Raw genomic sequence first — 14,716 nt, 5'->3', positions numbered from 1 at the left:
TCGTATCGCGGGTATTAAAATAAAGTTTAACTAAATATAGTATAAATAATCCGGGCCCGGTATAGCTAATCAAAGGCCTAAGTGCTATAAGTACGCTATAGAATCCTCTATATACTGCCCGGTAAGTTCCTTATAATCTATGAGCTAAATAGTCGCAATTAACCTCCTTAGCTCCCCCTTAGCGCGGCTAAGTTCGTTTATCCTATAGCTACCGCGGGTCGCACTATATATAATAATCTAGATAACAATAATATAAGTGTTCCTCAGCCTTTTTAAGGTCGCCGCTAACCCTAGTCTAGCTCCGCGAAGCCTTAAAGTTAGCTCGCGGTAACTACTATACCTCGCTATCCGAGGAGCTCCCCGCCCCCGCTGCCACCACTACTAACACCGCCTCCGCTACTATTAATGATAACGAGGGTCTCCGCTATAAGGTAAAGGCCCTCCGTTAGGAGGTTCGCGACTAAGGCGCCGCGATAACGCGCCTCCTAAAGGGTATCCTCGCCGCCCTTTAGGGGGGTAGTAATCCTATTACCGATTGGAGCAGTATTAGTAATAAGGGCGGCTCGGGTAATAATAACGCTAATTAAAATGCTATACGGAGGTATCATATACCTTTTTAGGAACCCGTAAAGGGGCTAGTAAATTCCCCGCTTTAATTAACTTACGACTAAAGGTTATGCTTCCCTTATATTAGACTCTCCTTATCTTCGCATATTCCTTATAGTATAGTCTTATAAGGGCCCGTTATTATTATTAGCGGGGCCGGATTCTGCTTCGAAAATGTCTAACGCTATAATATCCTTTACGGCGTCTAGTGGTTCCTAAGTGGGGTCTATATATCCTGCCTAGCACACCAATACCTCGTATTATACGTCGCGACCTCGCTATTTATTCTATACGTATAAGATACTTTCTACCTCCTACTCTTTATTACTATAGAGGGCGTCCCGGATCGGCTCGGGCTATGGGTCGGGTACTACTTATCTAGGGAGGGGGTCGCGGCTGGCTAGTATTGGGATATTAACTTGGTACTGGGGATATATACCCAAGGGTATATCTAATTCGATAATATAAGAGTTAATTACTTTTATTACTCGGTACTTCTAGTATAGCTAGCTTAGCTTCTTCGAAGGCCTAGGCGTGGAGTAGTTAGCTATAAATAGCTAGGCGAGGTCTTTTACTTCGAAGCGTTCCGCCGGGAGTTGCCGCATATTTACAGTTTCCTTATCTTATAGATACTTTAAGGCTATAGCAGCCTATATAAACTCTATAGCCCCTTATGGGCGATTTAGTAGATTATAGACGGTAGCCTTTTTCGGGTATATAGGTAAAGAGTTATAGACCTAGATATAGTCGATATATAACCTATATTCTCGGAAAAAAGGGCTTAGCTAGGGTATTAAGCTTTTTTTAGCTATTAAGCGATAGCTACGCGGCGGGTAATAGGCGACCCTAGTTATCCTAGGAGTAGTCTATAAAGGCACGGAGGTAGGCCTAGATATCTTAGTTTAGTCTCTAGGGTCCTTTATCGGTTTAAGGGTAATAAGCTATACTAAGTCGTTACTTAATCCTTATAAGTTTATAAAGTATCGCTAGAACCTCTTAGTCTAATTTAAGCCCCAGTCGCTAATAATTAAGAGGGGTATACTATAAAACCTAAAATAATAGTTTAGGAAGCGTTCTACGCAGGCTTCTACTTTTATTACTTCTATTGCCTTTAATATTACTAACTTTATTAATCGGTCCGTAATCATTTATAGGAAGCGCGCCCCTACCCTCGCTAGTACGTAGCAGGCCCGTTATAAAGTCTATTATAAGGTGGCTACGAATTCGCTCTAGTATAGGCAGTGGCTTTAATAGTCCACGCTTCGCGTTCCGCCACTAATTACTCCTATTATACGGGTTATAGTTAAGGATAAACTTTTATATATCTTATTGATACCCGGCCAGACAAACTATCGGGCTATTATAGCGATTATTCTCTCCTTACCCGGGTAGCTGCCAATAATAGAGTCATGGATCCCCTATACTAAGCGTCCCCTTAATAGCGAGTCTTCCCTAGAGCTCGGGACCTAAAGATAATCCCAGAAACTTATATAACCTATAGGGTTAAGGGAGTATTCCGCGATCCATAGTCGTAGTCTAAGGGACGGGTCGAAGCTATATGCTCTCGCGGTAATCACGGCGAGGATACCTTAGTATTAAGGATTAGTCGCTATAATCTTATCCTAAAGTCGCTAAAGGTCTTTATTTACCTCGAATACACGTTTAACTAAAGTCCTCCGTATAACCGGTTCGGGGACCATTATAAGGATCGTGGTATTAGGTCTTATTTAAATCACTTATCCTTATTCTTAATTATCCGAGTAGTCCTTCGGGGCGTCCTATTCGTGATAGGAGAGCGTATCCGCCGCGAAGTTCTTAATACCCCGCTAATACTCTAATATAAAGTTAAACTAAGCTAGTTCCCAGCTTAGCGGCTCTGCCTTTCGGTAAGGGACCGTTTAGTTATAAAGTACTTGAGCGCCTTATAGTCTAATAATATTATAAATTATTCGTAGCTAGTTAGTTCTATCTTCTAGGCGAGTATATAGCTTATAATAGCTAATATCTCCTTATTAGAAATAGGGTAGTTATACTCTATAGGGGTAAGCTTACGCGACTAGTATATAATAATATAATAATATCCTTATTCCTTTACCTAGGACAGGATACCACCTAATAGGGAACCTAAGCAGTTAGTCTCTAATATCGTTTTACGATTAGGGTTCTATAATCATAGGGCGGGTTCTATCTAAAAGAGTTGTTTTAGCTCCTTAAAGGCGGAGTCTTCTTCGGCTCCTTATCTAAAGAGCCGGTCCTTTTTCGTTAATACTAAGAGGGCGGCTATAATACCTATTAAGTTATAGATAAATATCCGGTAGTAGTTCGCGAACCCTAAGAAGCTTCGCACTCCCTTTACGGAGGTAGGCGCCTCCTAGTCGCGAATAGCCTTTAGCCTTTCCGGGTTCTAAGACACTCCCTTATCTGCTATAATAATAAACCCTAGATATTTTACTATTATTATACTAAACTCGTATTTAGCCGGGCCTAGGTTTAGGCCGGCGTTTATAAGCCTATATAATACTATCCCGACCTTCGCTTTATAGTCCTTATAAAACCTACTATAATAGATTAGGATATCATGAATATATATAGTAATGAAGTTATTAAGGAACTCCTATAGCGTTTAGTTAATATATCGTTAAAAGGTAGCGGGTACGCCGCTTAGTCCAAAAGGATATACTAGCCACTTAAAAAGGCTTAAGGGCGTCCTAAAGACTATTTTACTCGTATATCCGGGAGCTATAGGGATCTTATAAACCGCAGCGACTATATAGAGCTTTATAAACCACTTAGCGCTAGCTAGGTTACGCAGGGTCTTAGTGATTAAAAGGAGGGGGTAGCGATCTTACTCAGAAATCGCGTTTAAGGCTTTATAGTTAGAATAAAAGCGTAACCAGCCCCCTAGCTTCTTCACGAATAGGACCGGCGTAGCCGCCGCTAAGCTATTAGCTTATATAAATCCCTTATCTATTAGGTCATTAAGCGTCTTTCGGAGTATTAATAACTCTTCCTTTAATATACTATAAAAGGGCCCTTATAGTAGGGTCGGCTTAAGTCTATCGGGACCTCGCTTTAGGGTAATTTAGTGGTTAACGCCTAGTCAGTGGGGGGGTAAGTCGTTAGCCTTATTAGACGTAAAAAGGTATTCGTCGGGATATAGTCTCGAGGGTCTACTAGTTCCTTCTTTTAAAGGGTCCTATCGATATCCCGTATACTAATAGCATGGATTAAGGCTTTAAACTCGTATCTTTCTTTTCCCTTTAACCCCCTTCTTATTTATTATATCGTGGCCGTAAATACTGATTCTAAGACTAGCCTTACATCGAGGATAGCTTATATATCGGCTAGTTCCTTTTCGCCTATTAATTATAGGTTAATACCGGCGACTCCGTAGTATAACCTACGATTCTTTATATAATATACAATATCGTTATATTCTAGCCACGGCTTCCTTAGGAATATATCCGGATCTAGTCCTTTTACTATATATAAGAAGACTCGTTATATATAGCCGCTAATCTTAAGCTCGAACACGGCGATCCCGGCGCTAGTATCTGGCCTAGACGTATCCGAGAATCCTTTCTATAGTCGCTTTCTTTTATTAACTAATAATAACTAAAGTCTTTAGGTAAAGCGTTTATTTATAATAGTATAGTAGTTATAACCCGTATCTATAATAGTATATATATATATTTTATTTACTCCTATTACTATTACAGCTAAGTCGCCGCTAGCTATATATTTAAACTCCTCCTACTCCTACCGTAAAGCGGCTATTGACTTTAACGCTTATTTTCGTGTTAGAGCTATTTTTTTATAACTCTTTATTATCTAAACTATCTATGCTTATAGCGATATCGTTATCCCCGGGCTAAACCTTCGCTACGCGGGCGCTCTTAGTCTTTAAGCCTTTATCCCGGGACTTATAGTTTATTCGGATATATCCCTTTTTCCTATACTCCTAGCACTCCCGATTATCGCGAGGTCGGTCTATAGTCGTATCGGGCCGGACCTAATTAATCCCGCTTATTATAACGTCTCCGTCGGCGTTAGTCTCTTAATTCCGGGTTTCATTCGGTATATAAGTATTCCGGCTAGTTAGGCGTAGGCCTGCTAGCCTTTAGGCGATACTCTAGACCTTAGTAACCTAGCTTAGATAATTATAGGGTAACTTCGTGGTAACTAAGGCGCTACGTAGCTTCTAGCTTAGGGTTCCCTTAAGGAAGTGATCTTCGCCGAGTCTGCCTACTGGCTATTACCTACTTAAGCGATTTATTTCTGAAATTTCGGTAGGAACTACGCGAAGGTTTATTCCTCGCGCTATCTAAAGGAATATAGCGCGAAGGCCGCGCGAGGCTATTTATTCTAGTCTCTATAAGTACGGTCTAGGTAAGTAAGGAATAATTATAGGTTATAGATATCTCCCGGCCCCCCGGCGGCGTAAAAGGCTAATACTACTTACTAAGTAGTCCCTTCCAGGTATAAGTTAATATAGTACTATATCTTAGCTTAGTTATTAAATAAGTATTTATCTAGCTAAAGCTTATTATATATCTATTATAACTAGGTAGCGTACTATATTTATCTTCTACTAAACTTCGCGGGGTATAGTAAAGACTTAGTACGTAGTGGATATAGTTCCTAATATAGTTCCTATAGGACTTTGATCTAGGAGGGAGCAGAGGTCGCCGGGGTAGGAGGGCCTACTACTAACTCCGCGGGTATATTCGTAGGGGCTCCCTCTAAGGGAGGCGCGATATTAGGAGTAGGTTACTATGGGACCTAGGCGTTCACGAGACTATTTATAAGTCGTTAAAGCAGCTCGTATTATTAAGCTATCTATTCTTATAATAGACCGAGTATCGTATTAATAGCTTTAGTAATCCTTTTATCCATCCACTTAGCTTGCTTAACGGGGTTTATAGGACCGCCGTCGCCTAATAGCGCGTTTATATCTAAGTCTATACTAATATAGCGCGTAGGGTTTGCTAAATTCTAGCTGTATAAGCGGCCAGTTATAGGTTAATTATACTAAGTAAGGCTGAATAATTATATTAGCTAGAATTAGGGAAAGGAAAGGAGAACGTCTATAGAGAAGTATAGGATTTACTAGGTTTATACGAATCTACGGTAGGGTAGCGCGAGGTCCGCGTGTCGGATCTACGTACTAATTAGCGGTTCCGGCCTTATACCGGAACTATACTTTTAAGGGGTTAACCAGTAATACTAGCTAGCTTTAGTCTAGCGCAAGAGTCTATTCTATTTAATCGATTACTATCTAATAGCTTATAGCAGTAACTCGACTTATACCTAGGTGCCGACCACGTTATAGCTACCATTAAGTCAGGTCCCGGACTAGATACTCCGTGATTATCTATAATTCGTGCCGGTGTAGAATCTTATTATGACTCGTAACTATCCGGTACTTAGATACTAAAAGTCCGGCACCTAATAGCCTAGAAGGTAGCTAGAGTATTTATTAGCCCGAATAGTATAACCGTATACTCGTATTGGCCGTACCGCGTTCTTAACGCCGTCTTTTAGCGGTCCTCTTTCTTAATCCGGATCCTATAATAGGTATCTCGGATATCTATCTTCGAAAAATACTTTACCCCAGTAAGCCTATCTAATAGCTTGCCGATTAGGGGTAAAGGGCACTTATTCTTAATCGTTATAGAGTTTAACCCTTAATAATCGACGTAGAGTCGTAAACTGCCGTTATTTTTAGGCACGAATAGTACTGGTAAGCCTATAGGGCTTATTAACTATTATATACGACCCTCGCTATCCCTTCGGCGATATACTTTTTTAGGTCCTGTAGCTGGGCTTTGGATAAGGGATATAACGGCCCGAATAGCGGTTTCTTCCTATCCTATAAGTTAATTATGTATTTAGCGTCCTTTAATAAAGGCGGCTCCTTCGCGGCCTATTCCGAAAACACGTCCTAGTAGTCGGCGATTTCCGGTAGTGGTTCGATAACTAGTCGCCTTATCACTACTTTATCGTTATCTATAAACGGAATAGTTATATCTAGTATACCCGGTAGGATGGTAATAGTGGTAGCGATATATATAATATACGCTTTTGCTCGCTTCTTAATAACCTCGTAAGCCTATAGCTTAGGGTCTATAATTAAGATCGGCCTATAGAATAACCTTTAGCGAGCCGTATTAATTATAATACCTTCTTAACCTGTACTATTATTTAAGAATAGTAATTATCCGGCACCCTTAGGTCGATCTGTATATACAAAGACCGACCCTGTTTAATAGGCGTGGCTATTCTTCTGCGTTTAGTAAATAGAAAGGTGAGCCCTATACTCCGCGGACCCTTACCGGGCTACTATCGAAGCCTTCGGTCTCTAGAGTCTTTACTTCTAGGAGCGGTTTTAACCCTAGGCGTTCTACTAATGCCAGACTAATAATATCCACCTGCGTATAGGTATCTAAATCCACGCTAAACTTAATGTCCTTCCTATAACGGATTATTATCGCTAACGATCTTATTACCTTCCCACGGCAATCGCTAGCCGGTTATTAGGCGTAGGTTTAGCTGCCTTATTACCTACGCCGACTTATTTCCCGATAAAGAGAGTTCCCTGACCCGAATATTATTATTAAGGTTATTATATATAGCGTGTATATTACTAACGTGGGCGTTAGTCTTTGCCGCCCTATTATTAGTTATTCGTTATTCCTTATTACTATAATAGTCCTTGGAACGATAACCCTTTTTTGCCGTAGTTATAGTACTCGCCTATAAAGGCGCCCGTGCTAGGCTATACTTACGAAGGCTCTAGGCCCGAGCCCGAGGCTTTTTAATCCGATAAGGGCGGCCCCTTCGAGTCTATAGCCTTATTTAGATCGGCGTGCGTATACCGACCCGTTACGGGAATGCCCCCCCGACTTAAGCGACCCTCCGAACGCTGGAACTTCGATAGGGTCCTTTTATAACCGGTATCACAGTACTTACTGCTCGCCTTCTTAATAGGGCTTATATCCTAGAATAGCTATGCCTTTTAAGCTAGCGTTATAGCCTTATCTAATTCGGTTCTCCGCTCTTATATCTTATTCTTAATATATAGAGGTAGCCAACTAAAATAGGTATAGGTATACTCTTTGTATCCACTTATCTCCTGGCCTAATAGCCTCTACAGGTTATCCTACTATTCGAATAGTTTTATCGGCGTTATATCGCCGGTTATTCGTAGTGTACAAAGTTCCTTATAGTAGTAATACTATTATATATCCCGGGATAGATACTCTCGCCGAATAAATACTATAAAGTCGTTTTAATTCGGGTTAGTAATTTTCCGGGTATAGTGCCTTTAGGACGTCCATAAGGCGTCTTCGAGCTTTATTAAAGCCTATTCCATCTACTATACGACTAGGGTATTAGGTCGGAACTAATTCCTAGCGTTAATCGCTGCTAAGTAATCGTCGATTTCTAAAACCGTGGATAACTCTTAAATTAGCTTATAATTATATACCGGCGGTTTTTCGTAATCGCGCCGGGGCGCTAGTTATTTAGCAAGCTTCTTTATAATTACGCGATCAATCTCGCTCTATTACTAGAGATACTACGAAACTATCGTAATTAATAACTTTTATGTTAATATTAAGGGGCCAGCGATAGATCGCCGATCGGCCTACGAACCACTATCTTTAGGACTAAGCGTAACCGGCGTATTCGTTAACCCTCTATTCTTATCCGACGATTCCTGCTCGGCCACTATTATTATTAGTTTAGGTATAATAGGCGCCTCCTGCTCGGCGTCCGCTTTGCTAGCTCCCCTCGGGGGGATACTTATTCCTTAAGCCCCTCTTAGAGGTCTCTTCGGCCTGACTCCCTTAAAGGCGTGGAAGTTAAAGAATTATAACGAAAGGAAAGTCCGTGGACCTTAGTTGAGTAAAGGATATTATAGAAAAGGCTTAATATAGCTTAGTATCGTTGAGTAATCGCAATATATTCGGTAACTAAGCGCTGACTTTACACTAAGACTTTAACTTAGGGGATTAAACTAATCACTTAACGCACATATAAAGAGAGGTTCGGATCGGTAGTCCGTGCGCGGCCATCGGCCCGACTCTATACCGGTGGCTCTGCGATTATCTAGTTATATAAATTCGATTAACGAACCAGCTATCTATAAATGGGCTATAAACTGCCTAGATAAAGATAAATAGATAGACGCGATCGTAGCAGAAATATCAGAACTCGAAAAAAGAAAGACCAGGGATTTAATAAGTATAAGAAATACACCTTATAATTGTAATAACCTACAAGAAGACTACTATGTACTAGGAGGTCATTGGGTCTTGAGAATTAAATATCATAGCTCTCGCGAAGCTATTTAATATAAAGCTCGGTGGGTTATTCAGGGGTTTAATTAGGTTCTAGGTTTTCATTATTTAGAAACCTTTTTAACTACCTGGCAGCCAGAAAGCTATAAATTAGCTTTAATTCTAGGCGTATCACACAGCTAGAAATTCAGGTAGTTCGACGTTAAAAACACGTTTGTTCATACCGATATAGATATACTGATATACGCTATATAACCTATAGGTTTCGAGAAAGAAAACAGATTAGAAAATAATAATAATATTAATAAGAACATAATACTTTGAAAGCTAATAAGGCTTTGTACGGGTTAAAATAAAGTCCTAGACTCTGGTATAATTACCTGGTTAAGATATTATCTAAACTAGGTTGCCAGGCCTCTGAATATGATAACAGACTTTTTGTCTTTTATGAATATAATACAATTCAAAGAATAAAAGAATAAGCCATTCTTCTACACCACGTTAGCGATATAGTGGCTCTGAGTCCTTTTAAAAACACTTTACACTATTTCTTTAAGGAGATGTCTTAAGATATTACACTCAAAGATTGAGGTGAAATAAATACCTTCCTAGGCTATATAATAAATGTAAATAAAGAGAATTGGACTCTTTTAATAAGTTAACTACCTTATACTAATAAGATACTCGAAAGATATTATAAATAAAGTCTGAAAAGGGGCAATACCCCTTGTATATATAAGAGTGTCCTAGTACTAAATCCTGAATAAGTAATAATTAATAATATAAATAAATACTAACAGGAAATCGGGGCTTTATTATATTTAGCCTTATATTCAAGACCAGATATAACGTACGCAGTCAACCAGTATTCTCGCTATATAAGTAATCCCTCGTAGGACCAGTTTACTGCGTTAAATCGAATCTAGGCTTATATAATTACATATCCTAATATCGGTCTTCTATATAACTATAGTAAAGAAGACCTTGGTATTACGGTTATTCTGATGCCAGCTTTTTAGATATACTCGAAGATAGGACCTCGACTTTAGGATATATATTTACTGTGTGGGAGTAAATTACCCCGTTAGTTGGACCTTAACTAAAGAAAAGGTGGTTACTTGATTAATAAAAGAGGCGGAACATTTGGCTCCTATAGAAGCTTTAAGAAGTAATCTATCTTTATAATCTCTATAAGATATACTATAAACGCTAGGTTCAGATTCTAATATAAAAGGTAATAATACTAATAATACTAATAATAATAATAATAATAATAATAATAATAATAATAATAATAATAATAATAATAATAATAATAATAATAATAATAATAATAATAATAATAATAATAATAATAATAATAATAATAATAATAATAATAATAATAATAATAATAATAATAATAATAATAATAATAATAATAATAATAATAATAAAACTCTCGGGATTCCTACTATCTTAATAGATAGTGAGGGTGTAAAGAAGCTCGCCGAAGACCCTGAACTTTATAAACGAGTAAAGCATACCGATAGGCATTATCACTACTACTGGTAATAACTTTATAATAATAATATAAAGATTATATATATAAATACGAAATTTAATATAGCTGAAATAGTAAGTAAAGGTTTAGCAAAAGGGACTTATAATACTCTTTGCGGTTATATAAACCTAGGTTATAAGGATAATAGGTTGCGGAGTATAATTTGCCACCTTATAATAATATTAAAGAATCAAAATACTAGCTTTTAATACTTAGTATCTCTAGTTGTTTATAAGGGGGTATACCTATAGTTTTTACCTTCGGGTTTTCCTAGATATCAAAGGTTTTGTCTTAACGTTTCTTCGAATAATAAACTATAATCATAACAACGGTTTTTTGGAATTTTCCCCTGAAATATAAAGAAGAGGTTTCTAAACCTTTCGTCTATGTATTCTACACTTAGACAGACTAGGATTACTGCGCTATAATATAACTATAACTGTAACCTGACTACGCTGTGCTTATTATATAAGAGCCAGCTTAGGGGGGGGGGGGTGATATTATACTCATAATAAGTACTAATTATAATAGTTATAAGTATAATATCTAAGTTAAACATACAGTATATAGTTATCGCTATCTAACTAGATGTCTACTTTATAACCAGCTTAACCTATACTATAATACTATACGTATTATACCAGTATATATACTTGGCTTATGATATATATTAAATAAATATACTAGGTATCGTAAATACGATATCTTGATTATTACTTAAGCTAATAACGTGACGTGATAACCGTCGCGTAGGCTGTCGACGTAATAGTCGCCATCCAATCTGTCAGGGTCTCTTGCCAGCCCCGGATCCAGGAAGAAATCCTAGAAGTTAGTTCTTTACACTCTCGCGCAATAAGCAGTAATCCTACGGATCTACGAATTCAACAGCTTTTGCTTGATTTTCCTCTCTTCCGCGCGTACAGCCTACTACTCGTAGCACAATTTATTAAAAAATACTTTTACGGCGGTCACGAAGAGATAGAACGGGAGAGGAAGATCTAGACGAAAAGAGGCAGTTTGAATTGTGGAAGACTGTGAAGACTGCAGAAGTAAGATATAGAGAGAGAGGGAAAAAAGGAAATAAAGAGGGAGGCGGGCAGCCTGGTATATATAGTCCTTTCCTACGGTTTATTTAAGCTACTGATTTGGTTGGACCCTCGAAGTTTAGGCGAGGGTCCGTGGGTTATTCCGAAGGTCCTGAAGGTCCGTGGGTCTACCTAAAGGTCTATGGGTCTACTTGAAGGTCCGTGGGCCTACCTGGAGGTCCGTGGGTCCACCTAGGGTCCCGGGGGACTCGGGAGGACCCTGGAGGACTTAGGAAGTCCCTGGAGGACTCGGGAGGACCCTGGAGGACTCAGGAAGTCCCTGACTTATAGGGGGTTTTGTATATTATACTATACCGTATATAGGTATATTTTATTTTCTGGGTATAGTACTAACACCCCCCCGTAAGGTAACTCCTATATAGTAGGTGCAGCTTAGCTAGTTATTTTATAGTCTATATATTTTTAAGGCGAGGAAAAAAAGAAAACCTCTATATTTATTATCGTATAGGGAAAAAATTAAAAAAACCCCTTTTTTAATTTTATTCTAGGAAAACCTGTTTATAGGTAAAAAAACCTAGTATATAAGTTCTTTTATTTCGTTATAAGGTGGTAGGTTATATTCTGGTAGTATATCGTCTTTATAACCTAGGTTTATATAGCCGTAAAGTGTATTATAAGTCTCTTTTAGTAACCCTTTAGTTATTATATCGGATATATTATATTTAGTGTTTAGATACACTACCTTTATATTATTTTCCTGTAGTTATTGTTTATAGAAGTGAAACTGTCTATCGATATGCTTTACTTTTTTATAGAATTCCGGGTTTTTAGCGACCTTTTTAGCACACTCGCTGTCTATAAGAATAGTAGGAATCCTTGGTTTATTATTACTGAATCTTATATTAAGGTTACCTATGAGTTTAGTATATAGATTATATATATAGATTCCTTCTTTTATAGCCTCGGTTAGAGCTATATATTCGGCTTCTGTTATTAATAAAGTAACGACTTTCTGTTTCGATAAGGTCTAGCTAATAGGATTATTTATTCCTACGCAGTATATATATCCTAAGGTAGACGTTCTATCTTCGAGAATATCTGAAAAGCTGCTATTAGAGTAACCGTATATATATAGGTTATCTTTTCTATAGTTATATAGAAGACCTATATTAGGATATGCGTTTATATAGGCCTAGACTCTATTTAGTGCTATAAAGTGTTCCTTCGAGGGGTTACTTATATATCAGGCGCACTTATTAACGCTATAGGTTATATCGGGCCTTAAGTGAAGAGCTAGATATAGTAAAGCTTCTACTTCTTATTGATATTTCTTTACGTCTTCTTTTAACGCCTGTTTAGGGTTTGGTATTAGGACCTGTTTATGAATATATAGGGTATCTACCTTTTTAAGAGCTCGTTTATTATACCTTTCTAGTATTTTATTTATATATAGTAGTTAACTTATAGAGAGTGTCTTTTTAGTTGTATTTATATTTATTTTGTTGCCTAGAAAGGTATGTACTTTACCTAAGTTTTTTAGTAAAATATCTTTAGATATCTCTTTATAAAAGTAATCTATTATAGTATGTAAAGGACTTATAACCACGATATTATCTACGTGGCAAAGGAATATAGCTCGGTCCCCTTTATTATAATATATAAAGAGTCCTTTATTAAACTCGGAGACTTTATAACCTAGTTTAGTAAAGATTTTAACTAGGAAGTTATACCAGAGTCTAGAGCTCTGTTTTAGGCCGTATAAAGCTTTATTTAGCTTATAGATAGTTATACTATTTCCTTTTTATTTTTTAAAACCCGTTAGTTAAACGGTGTATATTAGAGTATTTATATCAGTATCTACGAAAGCGTTTATTACCTCGAACAGTCTGAATTTCTAGCCTAAGGAAACGCCTAATAGGAAGGTAAGTCTATATGTTTCGGGTCTATAGGTTATAAAAAAGGTTTCTAAGTAGTCGATTACGAGTACTTAGTTAAGGCCTTATATAACCTATCTTGCTTTGTATTTTATTGGTTCTCCTTTATTATTTAGTTTTATTCTATAGACCTATCGTCCGCCTAGGATATTATATTTTTCCTTTATTTTATTAAGGGGCGTATCTTTTATAGTTATTAAATCCTAGGTCTTTCTTTTTCCTAGTTCTGTTATTTCTGCTACTATAGCGTCTACCCATTATAATTTATCTAAGCTTTGTATAGCCTTTTTATAGGTAGCTGGTTCTAATAGAGAGTTTATAGTTAAGAGGTAGTAAGGCTCTATTTAAAGCTATAGGTTTCCGAGAGTGGTATCTTCTATTAAGTATAATAAGCGCTTATTATTTTTATTATTAACTGATATATAGTCTTTAAAAGCTGCCTTCGGTTTCGAATGTATTTTAGCTTATATACTAGAATAGCCGGCGTGTATAGGTCTATCTGGGTTATCGTAGCCTGTTACAGCTTATAGACTCCTCGATTTATTTTATGAGTTCTTATTATTTTCTTCTTTAGTTTGGGTAGACTTAAAAGGTCGTTTTAAGACCCGTTGTTATATAGTTTTTTCTAGAAGCTAATAAGGCTCTAGGTTAGAAACCTATTCTTCTTAGAGAGAGATATTACTAGTATTTAGGTCTAAAGAAGAGTGTATAAACTAATTATTAAGTATATATACGTCTCTAAACCAACCGATCCTTCTTAAGACTGGGTTATATATCTTATAGTTATAATCGTGAAAGCCGATAAGGGCACCACGAATAGCTCTGCTATCTAGTTTCTTTTAATTCGGGTTATTGTTTTTATAGTAGGCTATAGAGCCCTAGACCCGAATATGGTTTATATTAGGCTTTTTCTTTTTAACTATCTTAAAAGGGGTCTTAAAGCCTACAGCTGAATTCGGGGTTCTGTTATATATATATACTGCTAAATATATAGTATCTCCTTAAAGGTATCTAGGTAGTCCTGAGTAGAAAAGCAGGCCACGAACCTTTTCTATTATAGTTCTAATAGCTTATTCGATCGAGCCTTGGGTCTTATGGGTATATAGTGGTTTTATATTATGTTTTACGCCTTAAAAAGACGTTTAAAGGAGGCGTTTATAAACTCCTTTCTACCGTCAGTATCTACTTCTTTTATTCTTATATCGTAGTTATTATTCTCTACTAGTAGGTTCTACTCTTTTATAGCTAAAACGACGGTTACTTCTGATTTATTAGATAGTAATT

At 37.3% G+C, this 14,716-nt stretch overlaps 1 protein-coding gene across 1 annotated transcript; it reads left to right on the top strand.

The window, feature by feature from the left end:
• Window positions 1-588: 588 nt before the first annotated feature.
• On the top strand, window positions 589-11,505 carry ACRALDRAFT_2018939 (uncharacterized protein; the record flags this gene model as incomplete). Its single annotated transcript, XM_071019947.1, has 5 exons — window positions 589-601; window positions 10,144-10,377; window positions 11,222-11,235; window positions 11,341-11,369; window positions 11,493-11,505. The coding sequence occupies 5 exons, from the start codon at window positions 589-591 to the stop codon at window positions 11,503-11,505; spliced, it is 303 nt and encodes a 100-aa protein (XP_070876191.1).
• Between the last annotated feature and the right edge of the window lie 3,211 nt (window positions 11,506-14,716).

The sequence above is a fragment of the Sodiomyces alcalophilus genome, assembly GCF_042370955.1.
Source record: "Sodiomyces alcalophilus JCM 7366 unplaced genomic scaffold ACRALscaffold_3, whole genome shotgun sequence".
Taxonomy (NCBI): domain Eukaryota; kingdom Fungi; phylum Ascomycota; class Sordariomycetes; order Glomerellales; family Plectosphaerellaceae; genus Sodiomyces; species Sodiomyces alcalophilus.
This window is presented reverse-complemented; position numbering and strand designations above follow the sequence as displayed.